The sequence below is a fragment of the Arachis duranensis genome, chromosome 3 (genome assembly GCF_000817695.3).
Source record: "Arachis duranensis cultivar V14167 chromosome 3, aradu.V14167.gnm2.J7QH, whole genome shotgun sequence".
In the NCBI taxonomy this organism is placed as follows: Eukaryota; Viridiplantae; Streptophyta; class Magnoliopsida; order Fabales; family Fabaceae; genus Arachis; species Arachis duranensis.
Genome location: NC_029774.3, coordinates 120,681,831 through 120,694,124, shown reverse-complemented (window position 1 = coordinate 120,694,124; position 12,294 = coordinate 120,681,831). Strand labels below are relative to the sequence as shown.

Genomic DNA, 12,294 nt, shown 5'->3' with positions numbered 1-12,294 from the left:
TGTTTCTGATTTCGAAATCGAAGAACTATGTTTTACTATTCTTCTATGTTCTTCTAGGTTTTATTGATCTTCTTGTTCTAAGAAATTGAACACATGGTGTAAATATATTTGATCCAATTATAAGTAAATTTTTTTTTCCATAATTAAACTCTCTCTGGTGTATTCAAAATGTCTGATTTACAGGTACTATAATATGAAGTGGTGATCCAGATAGATTGGAACCCATATATGACGGTCTGCATAGAGATCTGCATAATACACCCAAACACAGACTATAAATACACCCGATAAAAAATTAAATTTACACCTCTGCTGCAGATTTTAACCCAACACTACCTGAAAGCCACTTGTTGTCCACAAGACCAAAATTAATTAAACTCTCTCTGGTGTATTCAAAATGTCTGATTTACAGGTACTATAATATGAAGTGGTGATCCAGATAGATTGGAACCCATATATGACGGTCTGCATAGAGATCTGCATAATACACCCAAACACAGACTATAAATACACCCGATAACAAATTAAATTTACACCCCTGCTGCAGATTTTAACCCAACACTACCTGAAAGCCACTTGTTGTCCACAAGATCAAAATTAATTAAACTCTCTCTAGTGTATTCAAAATGTCTGATTTACAGGTACTATAATATGAAGTGGAGATCCAGATAGATTGGAACCCATATATGACGGTTTGCGTAGAGATCTGCATAATATACCCAAACACAGACTATAAATACACCTGATAAAAAATTAAATTTACACCTCTGCTGCAGATTTTAACCCAACACTACATGAAAGCCACTTGTTGTCCACAAGACCAAAGTTTAGCAGAAAATCATTTCAATTCCTATCAAATGAGTCTTTGCTATGAGAGTTTCATTTTCCCTCTCTGCTACATGTAATCAATTGATTCTTAATCTCGTTCCCCTTCCTATTTGTGCTCCGAAACTCTTGTAGAAAAACCTGCAACCTTGGCGTGGTTCCTGTAAAATTTTCCAGCATCTTCAAGGGTGGTAAAGGTCATTCTAACCTTCGGAATAAACTGGTCATCAACAACAGAGAGAGGTTGCAGAATACACCATGTCAAAAACTATAAATACACCATGTCAAAACGAAGCTGGAATTACAGAAAGAAAAACTAACGTCAATGACGAAGAACAAACCAATGAGAAAGGAGAGGAAAAGAACGATCGAAAAATCAGGGGAAGACGCGCGAGAAGAAGAACGATGAAATTTGAAAAGAAAGAAAACAAAGAAGGAAACAAATCTTTTAAATTTGGTAGTTATACAAACGCGGGATCTTTGTATAGCGCGTGTAAGTAACGTACGAGTTGCAGTACGTTTTAGTGGATTAGGCGTTAATGAACTTGTAATAGTTACAAGCCCTAATCGCTTGTATACTAAGCTTTTCTCTATTTAAAGTAATGTCTTATTGTCCTAAAACTAGTTTGCTGTTGTACACTGTAAAAAAGTTGTCATATATTGTCGGATTTATTAAAAAAACCTGTTGGTAATCTATTTATTATCAGATTTAGCAGAAATTAGACGGTATAAATTTCGTCAGTAATTATTTATTGGCAGATTTTTTTGTCCGTCGCTAATTATCGACGAATTTAACGGCAGATATAAACTTTTAATTGATAAAATTCTTGAAGTTTGTTACTGTTGAATTTTTCTCCCGATAAATCTGACGATAATATATTATTTATTATTAGTAATTAAATTAATAGTTACCAATGGGTTTAACCAAACTTAAATTTTAATTTTTTAAAAAAATTTATTTAAAATTTTAACATATAATATTAAATATTAAAATTCAAAGTTTTAAATTAATAAAATTCAATATATAACTAATTTCTAACATCATACATAAACTATGTCAACTAACAGTATTGAAATTTTTTAATGTTGAATATCAAATTTCAGGATCAGTTTCAGGATCAGTATATATATATATATATTTTTTTAATGTTGAATATCAAATTTCAGGATCAGTTTCAGGATCAGTATATATATATATATATATATAGATACACTATTAATGTTAAACTAGAGGCGTATAATAATATGCTAAAAGATTTATTTTGTGATCATGATATCATAATAGATAGTAAAATATAGTATACAGTATGTCCATTAAATATAATTATTTTTGGCACGCCAATTTTCCTTTTTTTAATTATTTCTAGCAAATTTATTTCGAAAAATTAAATCTGATGGTAATACTTTTACTCGATAAATTTATTGTCAAATTTATCGGCAAATTCATCGTTAACTTTCGATGCTAAATCTAATCATAAATCTGACAATATTTAACGTTTTTTTATAATGGTATTGAACGCAACCACGTTCAATTCTTTTTCTGCATATAATGGAGAAATTCATAGAATACTAGTTAATTAAACAGTGTGAAAGTATAAGAGCAGATAATTAAATAATTAATAATCCCAGCAGAAAGTATAGAAGTTTTCTTTGTAGGGAGGCACAAGCTAAAGAGGTAGCTAGGCATGGACACCTAATTCAAGGCAACAAAATTAACATATAATTGATTAAGTGATAAATACTCTTGTAATCTTGTTTATTAATTAGTCTGTGTGTGTGAGTATTAGCAAAATTGAGAATAATGCAGCTCTTTTTAAAAAGTAATCTGTTATTAGACATGATAAATAGAATGACAGATTATATATTTTAAATGCTTTTTCAATTTCAACAAATAATTAAATTAATTATTTTTTTCATATAATGTATGACAAAATAAAATGTTAATATTTGTTTAGTAAAAAATACAATAGTCTTTATTTAATAAAAAACATTTAAAGATAAATTTTATATATGAATTTTTTATTTTCCAAAATTGTAAAAAGGTTGGCCTAAAAAGAACTGATATGAAATAGCTGCTCCACATTTGAAATGGTTAGGTCTATATATATAAAAATGAGGGTCTAAACTATGAAAAGCATAAAGATATGTTGATCATCATTTTGCCAGTTCTCTAATTGGTTAGGCACAGGGACCAGGATTAGCCGTTACTTTCGTTCTAAGAAACTAGCTAATAATAATAGTTAGGACCCTAAAGGAAAAGTCAAAACTTGGGTAGGCAGAAATTCCAAAATGAAGGATGAATTTCCCAAAAACAGCATGCAACTTTCCACATCCAAACTCACTTATCTTGCACTTGTCTCTCATAGAAGTGGTAATGGAGTGCCTTAAAATTATTCAGGTTCAACTTAGATTTTCTAGAACAATATTATCATTATGCTTGCATTACGTTTCTGTATAGACATATGTTCATGATTTTGTTATTATGATGCAATTATAATATTATATAGGCTTAAATTTTAAAATAATTCTTGAAATTAGTTACATTAAGAAAGTATTTAAGATCTCCATTGTATTAATTACATTATTGAGAATGATAAAAATACATTATGTTTTTCCTTAACTTTTTAAATCGATTGATTCCCAGTGCTATTAGATATTAACGTGATATATTTTTTTAAAATTTAGTTAATGTAATTAAAATTTTAAAAATTATTTGAAATTATGTATACAATTATCCTCATAAACTATTTTAAAGATTAACTCAGATATATAATTAGATGTAATGCACGTATAAAATCAGATTTTACTTTATCAAAAACAATTATATTAGAATTCTAAAGTAATGTCAGATATTATATTGGCGTGCATAAAATATTTTTGTAATGCTTTTACTCAAACTAACAAAAATAAAAAATATTTTTATTTTTAATTATATTAAATATACACTAAAATTATTTATTAAAGTAAAATATATATTAAAATATAAAACAAAGACTCTCCTAGTCTCCTGTGCTAAAAATGATGGGAAATCTATTCACAATCAAAGGCCATTGGCAAGAAGCATAATCATATGAGGGAGAACGAAATCGAAAACCAGAGCTAATGAGTGGTAATCTAAAGTAGTGCATTGATTTTACTAAGCAGTAAGTGAGTAAGGCAAAGGAAGAAGAAAGAAGAAGGGATAAGAGTGAGATTTGGTGAAATAGAAGGGGACAGAATAGACATCCCCCCGGAAATACAGGGAGAAGGCCGTACATTCTTTTTATTTATTTAATTTTGTGATATTTTGTAATTGGCCCTTTCACCAATGAAAATTGAATAAAAGGCTCTCATAAAATGCATGAGCCACTACTACTACTACAGTCTACAGTACAGTCATTGTTCTTGCTTGTTTCTTTCTTTCTTTCTCTCTCTGTCTCTCTCTGCCACACATCACACCCAACAGTCTCAGCATTGCAGCAGCTGCAACCACTGCTCCTCCTGCTGCTTCACCCTGCAAACCAACAAAATAAAACATTTAAGTAAAACAAAATATATTAAAAGAGAGTAAATAAAATAATGAAAAAAAAAAAGGATTTTGATGAGATAAATGGGAATGAAAGCATGATTTGATGGTACCCAAGAGAGAGAGAGACCCCATTTCACTCATTCATTCAAAGCCAGGAAACAAAAGTAAAAGGAAGAAAGAACCCAAAAAAGAAAGAAAGAAAAGGAAATTCATCAGAGAGAGAGAGAGAGAGAGAGAGAGAGAGAGAGGGTCTCTTTCTTTCTTTCTTTTTGGGAGTATTGGGTCAGCTTCTTTTTAGCAAATGCCAAAGTTAGCTCTCTGAAAAAATGCAGTACCCATCATGAGAACATGAAATGAAATGAAACCCTTCTTCTCTTTCAAATCCCTCTCTCCATTCCCCATTCCCTCTTCTTCTCCACGCCAACTCTTCAACTCCAAGTTGGTACCTTTTGCTACTCCATTACCATTGTTCACAAGTTCTTTTCTTTCTTCTTTTAAATTTTAATTCTCATGGCGGGTTTGATTGATCTCAACACCACGGAGGACGATGAAACGCCGTCGTATGGTTCCTACGCTGCTTCTCCATCTTCTTCCTCCTCGCACTCGGGAACAAGCACTGCTTCTGTTTCAGCTTCAGCTCCGGTTGTTCCTGGTTCTTCTTCTAACTCCGTGTGTTTGGAGCTGTGGCACGCGTGTGCAGGTTCAATGATCTCGTTGCCGAAGAAGGGAACTCTTGTTGTGTACTTCCCACAGGGACACTCTGAGCAGCAACTTCACGATTTTCCTCTCTCTAACAACAATAACAGCATCCCACCCCATGTGTTCTGTCGCGTTCTCGATGTTAAGCTCCATGTCAGTACTATCTTCTTCTGCTCTCTGTTCTTTTATTTTGTAGTGAAGTTGATTTATTTTTCTGTCGTATCTTATCTGGGTTTTGCTTGCTTGATGGGGGGTCAAAGTGTGTGTATCAAAAAATTATACTTTTTCATTTAAAAAACAAGGATTGAATTTTTATGAACGTTCTTTACCCAGTGGCCTCTCTGCTTCTTACTGCTTAGGGCGAGTCATGTAGAATAGAGAGCTTTCGGTTCGTCTTATTTGGAAATTCTTACGTGTAATGTGATGTTTGTGCGTTGTGATTCTTGTGTGCAGGCAGAGGAAGGGAGTGATGAAGTGTATTGCCAGGTTTTGCTTGTTCCTGAAAATGAGGTGAGGCTCATTCATGGTTTTTCACCTTTGTTCAGCTCCTTTCCAGGGAAAGCGATACTGTACCTAAGTCTAAGGGGCTAAGTAAAATTGACAAGATTGTGATAATTGTAATTCTCATGAATTTGCTTAATTAAGGTAAAGCTCAAGTGTCTAGTCTTTGAAATCCAAAGGTGTCAAAAGTACACAACATAGCTATAGGTTTTGTTCTGTGTCTCTTTCAATGGTATTAGTAGTCATTTAAACACATTAACACACCCTTACAACTGAACTGAACAAGGGAACTATAAAACACATTCTATTGTTACATAATCATAAAAGTTAAAAGAAAAGAGATTGGTACTAAATTGAGTGCCCTTCTTAAACTTTGATTTTGCATAAACTTGGCTGTTGTTTATATGAAGTACAGCAAAAATTTCAGGAAGGGGATATTGAGGCTGATGGTGAAGAGGAGGACACGGATGCTGTGATGAAGGCAACAACACCCCACATGTTTTGCAAGACTCTGACAGCTTCCGATACCAGCACTCATGGTGGATTCTCGGTTCCCCGTCGTGCAGCTGAAGATTGCTTTCCTCCACTGGTAATTATAATGAGGATACGTTCACTTCAAAGTGACCTTGATCAAGTGTTTCCTTGATTCTACTTTTAGCATTTTGTTTATATCTACTGATGTTAAGCTAGCCCTTGTAAATGTATTGAAATTACACTGTTGTAGAATTTGGAAGTTTTCTTTCATATATCATAACAACTGGCATCAATTTTCCTAGGATTAGGTAAGATCCGTAGTTTGAATAATTATGAATATAAGTTATAACTCAGTGTTACTTCAGGATTATAGTCAACAGAGGCCATCACAAGAGCTTGTAGCAAAGGATCTGCATGGCCGGGAATGGAAGTTTCGACATATTTACAGGGGTATGTCATGGTGTCTCTTTTCTTTCTAAGGAAAACAGTGAGATTGTGGATATGTGGCTGTTTGTGTATTTCATTAGTATTTCCTGTTTCGTCTGAACAGGGCAGCCACGAAGGCATTTGCTTACCACCGGATGGAGTGCATTTGTGAACAAGAAGCAGCTGGTGTCTGGAGATGCTGTCCTGTTTCTTAGGTATTCAGATCTAAATTCTACCAAACATTGAATATTAACTAGTCTTTATAAGAAGGACATAACCAACATTTTATACTTCATGATAGGGGGGCAGATGGTGAACTGAGATTGGGAATTCGTAGGGCAGGTCAATTGAAAAGTGATGGTAAATTTTCAGCTCTCCCTCACCAGCAGTTGAATCATAGCACTCCTGTGGAAGTGATTAATGCTCTGTCTTCAAGATGTGCCTTCAGTGTTCACTATAACCCAAGGTATTTCTTCTGGTTTTTCTCTTCTGTTTCCAGGTTGTTGAAATGGAAACTTTCAGTTTCCAGTTATATGGTGTGATTCAGAAGGATGTTTAGTTATATATCAACTAGAGAGATATTCATTCGATCACTATCTTCCCATATCGTCACAGTAAACGAACAACTGAACAGGAGATTTGGTTTTATAGACTAAAACAAGCTACAGTAAAGTTTTTGGCTACATCCCTCAGAAATTGTGAAGCCAATTTTCTAAGTTGTTTCTGCTTATACATTAAGCTTTTTCGCCTGAAGATCTCCTTTTGAATGTCACTCAATTTGTAATTTTTAATTTGTCACTATAATTTTTATTTACCCTGTTTCAAATTCAATCATTATTCAAAATCTCTCATTTTCTTTTGCCAATAGCATGGTTATTTACCCTCTGGTACTTCTGCAAAACCTTATTACGCAACCAGTATTTTCTGATATATCTAGCCGAGCAACATAAGATTCCTGCTTTTTCTTCAGTCTCAGCTCATTAAGTTAATGGCCCCATATACTATTAAACATTAAAGATTTCTGCCTTGGTGTGCCTGGTATCTGATTATTGTCTACTATAATTAATTGTTTCTTTGTAGGGTTAGTTCATCAGACTTCATCATACCTGTCCACAAATTCTTGAAGAGCCTTGATTATTCATATTCAGTTGGAATGAGGTTCAGGATGCGTTTTGAAACCGAAGATGCTGCAGATCGAAGGTTTGTTTGTGGTTTGTTCCTGTGCTTTGATGAACTTAGACAACCCTGTCAATGGAAAATCTTATTTGGACTTCTTTTGGCAGAATCACAGGATTAATTATTGGGATTAATGATGTTGATCCTGTCAGATGGCCCGGATCAAAATGGAGATGCCTGCTGGTATGTTGTTTGGATCATTCTTACTTTGCTTAATATGGTTTATCATTCACAAAACTCTTTTGACAAATGAGCATGTTTCTTGTTTACTGGATTTTAAGGACTAATCAAGGATGTGACATCATTTCTTCAGTGATTTAAATGATGGCAGCTATAAGTTCTCTTATCATTGTAGGTAAGGTGGGATGACTTAGAAACCACACGGCATAACAGGGTTTCTCCATGGGAGATTGAGCCATCAGGTTCTGCTTCCACTGCCAGTAGCCTGATGACAGCTGGTTTGAAGAGGAGCAAGATTGGATTGCCTTCAGTACAGCTAGAATTTCCAGTTCCCAGTATGCAGCAATCTTTTTTCTTTCTTTTGATCTGGTTTAGTTTTTAACTTGTCCAATATTCAGCTACTTAAGTTGTTATTTACTTCTAACAGATGGCATCAGTACATCAGACTTTGGGGAATCACTAAGGTTCCAGAAGGTCTTGCAAGGTCAAGAAATTTTGGGTGTTAATAATCCTGTCAATGGTATTAATGCTCAGTGTCACCAATTATCGGAACTAAGAAGGTGCTATCCTGGATTTACCACAGCAGGACATGGTACAATCCCACAAGTGAGTTCCGATGCTTCCTGCAATGGCATAGGCTTTGGTGAATCTTTCCGATTCCAAAAGGTCTTGCAAGGTCAAGAAATACTTCCAAGCCAACCATATGGAAATGGTCGCCTCGGAGCTTTTGATGGTTACCAGATGCTAAGGTCCAGAAATGGATGGTCTGCGCATATGAATAGCAATTCTTCTCATTTGCATGCACCCTTTTCATCTGGTCAACTCTCATCTCCATCATCCGTGTTGATGTTCCAGCAAGCATTTAATCCAGTTTCAAACTCTGATTATAGCAACAAAGCTAATCAGGTGAAGGGTGGTAAAGCACTTCAACGAGGTTCATATGCTTCTGAAGTTGATGGTGGAACGAATGCTTCCTTCCCATCTTATGAGACAACTTTCCATGGGAAAGCTCAGGAAGGAAAAAATTCTTTCACTTTTTTAAATCTGCATGATCAGTTGGGTGGTAGTCCACGTTCACCTGATTCAAGATCAGAGCCGAGAGGAAGTCAAGAGCTGGTTTCTTCATGTAAAAGCAACTGCAGAGTCTTTGGTTTTTCACTAACCGAGGGTGCTCCCGTTGCAAATGAAGAGACTGACCCCTCTACAGTCACTTTTCAATTAAATTCTGGGCCTTCTTTTACAAGACATTGCCAATGAAGGGCATTCACGTAAGTGCAAGACATTCCGAAGTAACTCTTCAAAAGTAAGCAATCTTTTTCCTATGAGACACTGTATTTGATATGTCATTCTAGTGCACTTGTCTTAAGATAGAATCTGTAGGTAAATGCTAAACAACTTCACTACCTGGAATTGTTAGCACACAGTATTTGACTTGTATGATTAGTGGATTCAGTAACAATTATGAAACGGCCATTGATTAGATCACAATAAGCATGGATCGTTAACAATGTGAGTGCACCATATATTGAGGTTAACTTTACTGGGACTAATTTGAAAATGTCAGAAGAGTTTTTATGCATGTAGTTTATGTTATTAAATTATTCTTCCTTCATATTGTGTGCAGGGTCAACTGCAGCATTGGTTTCAAAGTTAGAAGAAAGCACAATGCATGTTAGCGATGATCACTGGGATAAATGTAGCAAAAGTGCAATGTCTGGCATAATAATTTAGGATTTTGGGTACCAAAATAAATGTTTATAGACATGTACCTGAATTTGGCCATTATCCTGTGACCGGATTCTTGTATTAATCTTTGTTTACTCTAACCTATATCATGAGATGCAACATGCAAGCACGTTGACTTAGATTCATATACTTTTGGTGGTTTCTTGTTTCTTCTTTGTACTTGTATGATTTGAGAGCATGTCCCCCTATAAACAAGTATGAAAACATTTTGACCACGTGAGTCACTACTTTCCTGGTTTCACTCCTGGAAATCTTGTTAGACCCACAGGTTTATGTGATTATTAGAAAGTTGTGCTTGTGTTATAATTTTTCCTTGTCGAATGGCATGAAAACATGACGCACTGCATGATCGAATAGCATTCATTTATGTCACGATCAATTTGTGTTAAACAGTAACGCAAAACAAGTTGAAGGGTCGCATGAGACTCTTTTTGTGCACCATGAATTGATGTGATGCAAGCAAAAGTAGGCCACTGGATAAGGATATTTGTGTTGACGTCATTGTTCAAATTTAATTTTAGCTATAAATTCCAAACTTAGGTGGTTTATGATTTTTTTTCCGAAATTTATCTCTCTCATACTTGTCCTTCTCTATGCATCCGAGTGATGATTTCAAAATGACACCTAGTGCATACAACAGCTTAGTAATCAGTTGAAGTATATTTAATTTGCGGTTCTTCTACTGTGTCCAGATACCTACTACACTACTACACAAATTGTGAACCACCTTTGCATTTATTCAGTCATCTAATTATACAATTTTTTGTGGATTATAAAATTCATTAAACTATTCTTTCCCATTTTAATTTTAATTATTTAATTGTTGTTGTTATTACTACTACTATAAAATTCTCGTACGCTGTAAGTATCAGCGTGTTTTTCCTCTTTACTCGCGATGATTTTTTAATGATTGTTATATATATATTATTGAATTTATTTTCAATGTATAATTTATATTTTAATATTTATTCTATATAAATGACTTATTTAGTAACTATTTTTTAGTGTATAGGTACGTGACATTTAACAGTAATAGATTACATTTAATTATCATCATCTATTAGTAGGCGAAATTTACTATTTTAAGATCTGTTTTTAGTACTAACCCAATTTCCTGGTTCAAAACTATACAGCAAGAGCGGAGCTTAGTTAGGACAAGGGGGTCATGGCCTCTCAAACTTTTGTTAAAAAAATTAGTAGTACTTCTTCAGAAAATAAAAAATAATTTAGTTGGCTCAAATAGTTTATTATGACTTAAAATACTAAAATTCAATCTTCATCTCTTATTTTTATTGCACAATAGTTTTTAGTTTTAAATATTCAAACCTTGTTGAATTTGGACTGAACTGAATGTATTCGCATTTCGCGCTCTCTATTCAATAAGCAACACTCCCTCTACTTGAGTTCAAATATAAAAAAATTAGATATTTTTTATTTATGTAATTTAATATTATTTTATATTTTACTATTTATTTAATTTAATTTTTTATATGATAAAAAATATTAGAGAGGAAGGCTAATATTTAAGAAGGAAACTTTTACAATATCAACACCTGTAGATAGTTTTTCTACTTTAATGAATCACAAAAAAAAAGTGAAATACAACCTTCAAAAATTCAAAGAGTTGCATCTGATGAGTTTGACCTTAATTCTTTGAAATGAGACCCTATAAAACAGCTTTAAATTTGACAATATTACCCAAATTAGAGAAATGAGGTTAGACGAATTTATCTTAAATGGGTCCATATCAAAAGTATGTTAACAATTATCTTCTATCTGATCCCCTCAAAATTTTGTTTCAAGCTCCGCTACTGCTATCCAGTGATTAGGGACTATTAAAGAAGAAGTGATTAGTCTTTATCGGATAAAACATTCTTATGCCAGGCCCTATAGTGTTACAAATGAGTCCAAATACGATAATATAGTATCTATTGTGTTAGCATTAGGTATTTTTGGAAATCTAAAAAAGAAGTGAGCTTGATGAATAGTTGAATCAACGTGCAAAACAATATATATATAGAAAGAACGAAGAAAAATGGGTGTAATTTCGGTGTAATAATGTGGCACAATAATTTGACTGATGTTTCTCACATGCAAAGAGTAAAGATTAGGGTCATTGAGCTTCTCCGGAAGATATGATATGCCTTACCAAGCTTGGGGCATTCACACCTTGTGCAGCATAATTAGCAGCAAATTTAGACCCGATTAGATTATAACTTGTTATTTTGTTTCCAAAATAATTTACTTTTCGGTTTAGAAATTTTGTTATTCTTTTGACTTTCTTCTTGGTTTCCTCCTGCAGGTAAACGTGGGCAAAGTATGGACTGACTAAAAAAACGTTGGAATTCTGAAATCATGTATTAAACCTAATGTTTAATTTGGATATACTGTGCTAAATAATTATTAATAATTTAATGTATCTTACATCTTATCCTCAAAGTTGTTTAGTACTAAATTTGAGTGTAAAGAAAAAATCCAAGTGAAAGCATTTTGAAGCTAGAAAAATAAGTGATCCAATTGAAATCATTCATTCATGTCACCGCACTTGCTCTTATATATTACGTAATAATCTTATAATCTTGTGCATATGCTTTCCCACTTGATGCCTTTCTTCTATATAAATAAACATTACATATTTTTCCCGCCTTTTTCATTCTCAACTCTCAACAAACTCCTCTCTTTCTCTCTCTCTTCTCAGTTTTCAACTTTCCGCCGCCATAACAACATGCGCAAACATCATTCACCACCACCGCCACCAC

The 12,294-nt window shown here is 33.7% G+C and overlaps 1 protein-coding gene and 1 long non-coding RNA gene across 3 annotated transcripts; one reads left to right on the top strand and one right to left on the bottom strand.

Moving 5' to 3' along the window:
* Positions 1-213: 213 nt before the first annotated feature.
* LOC127745492 (uncharacterized) lies at positions 214-622 on the bottom strand. Its single transcript, XR_008006680.1, has 2 exons — positions 537-622; positions 214-307 (listed from the first exon to the last, which is right to left on the bottom strand). It is a non-coding gene; the product is annotated as an uncharacterized LOC127745492 (long non-coding RNA).
* A 3,574-nt stretch (positions 623-4,196) lies between these two features.
* LOC107480759 (auxin response factor 3) lies at positions 4,197-9,660 on the top strand. Of its 2 annotated transcripts, none has more exons than XM_016100928.3 (11): positions 4,197-5,185; positions 5,486-5,542; positions 5,961-6,122; positions 6,373-6,457; positions 6,558-6,648; positions 6,735-6,899; positions 7,514-7,633; positions 7,717-7,792; positions 7,965-8,124; positions 8,217-9,092; positions 9,414-9,660. In XM_016100928.3, the coding sequence occupies exons 1-10, from the start codon at positions 4,844-4,846 to the stop codon at positions 9,044-9,046; spliced, it is 2,088 nt and encodes a 695-aa protein (XP_015956414.1). In that variant the 5' UTR covers positions 4,197-4,843; the 3' UTR covers positions 9,047-9,092; positions 9,414-9,660. The 2 variants fall into 2 exon arrangements, with proteins under 2 accessions (XP_015956414.1, XP_015956412.1); XM_016100926.3 differs by having other exon boundaries at positions 5,949-6,122.
* The last annotated feature ends 2,634 nt before the right edge of the window (positions 9,661-12,294 follow it).

Excerpts from the sequence above, each read along its gene's own strand:
- LOC107480759 (XM_016100926.3), top strand. The coding sequence starts at position 4,844 with ATGGCGGGTTTGATTGATCTCAACACCACGGAGGACGATGAAACGCCG. Across the intron at positions 5,543-5,948 it reads TGCTTGTTCCTGAAAATGAG|CAAAAATTTCAGGAAGGGGA; the intron begins GTGAGGCTCATT and ends TATGAAGTACAG. Across the intron at positions 7,634-7,716 it reads GAAGATGCTGCAGATCGAAG|AATCACAGGATTAATTATTG; the intron begins GTTTGTTTGTGG and ends TTCTTTTGGCAG.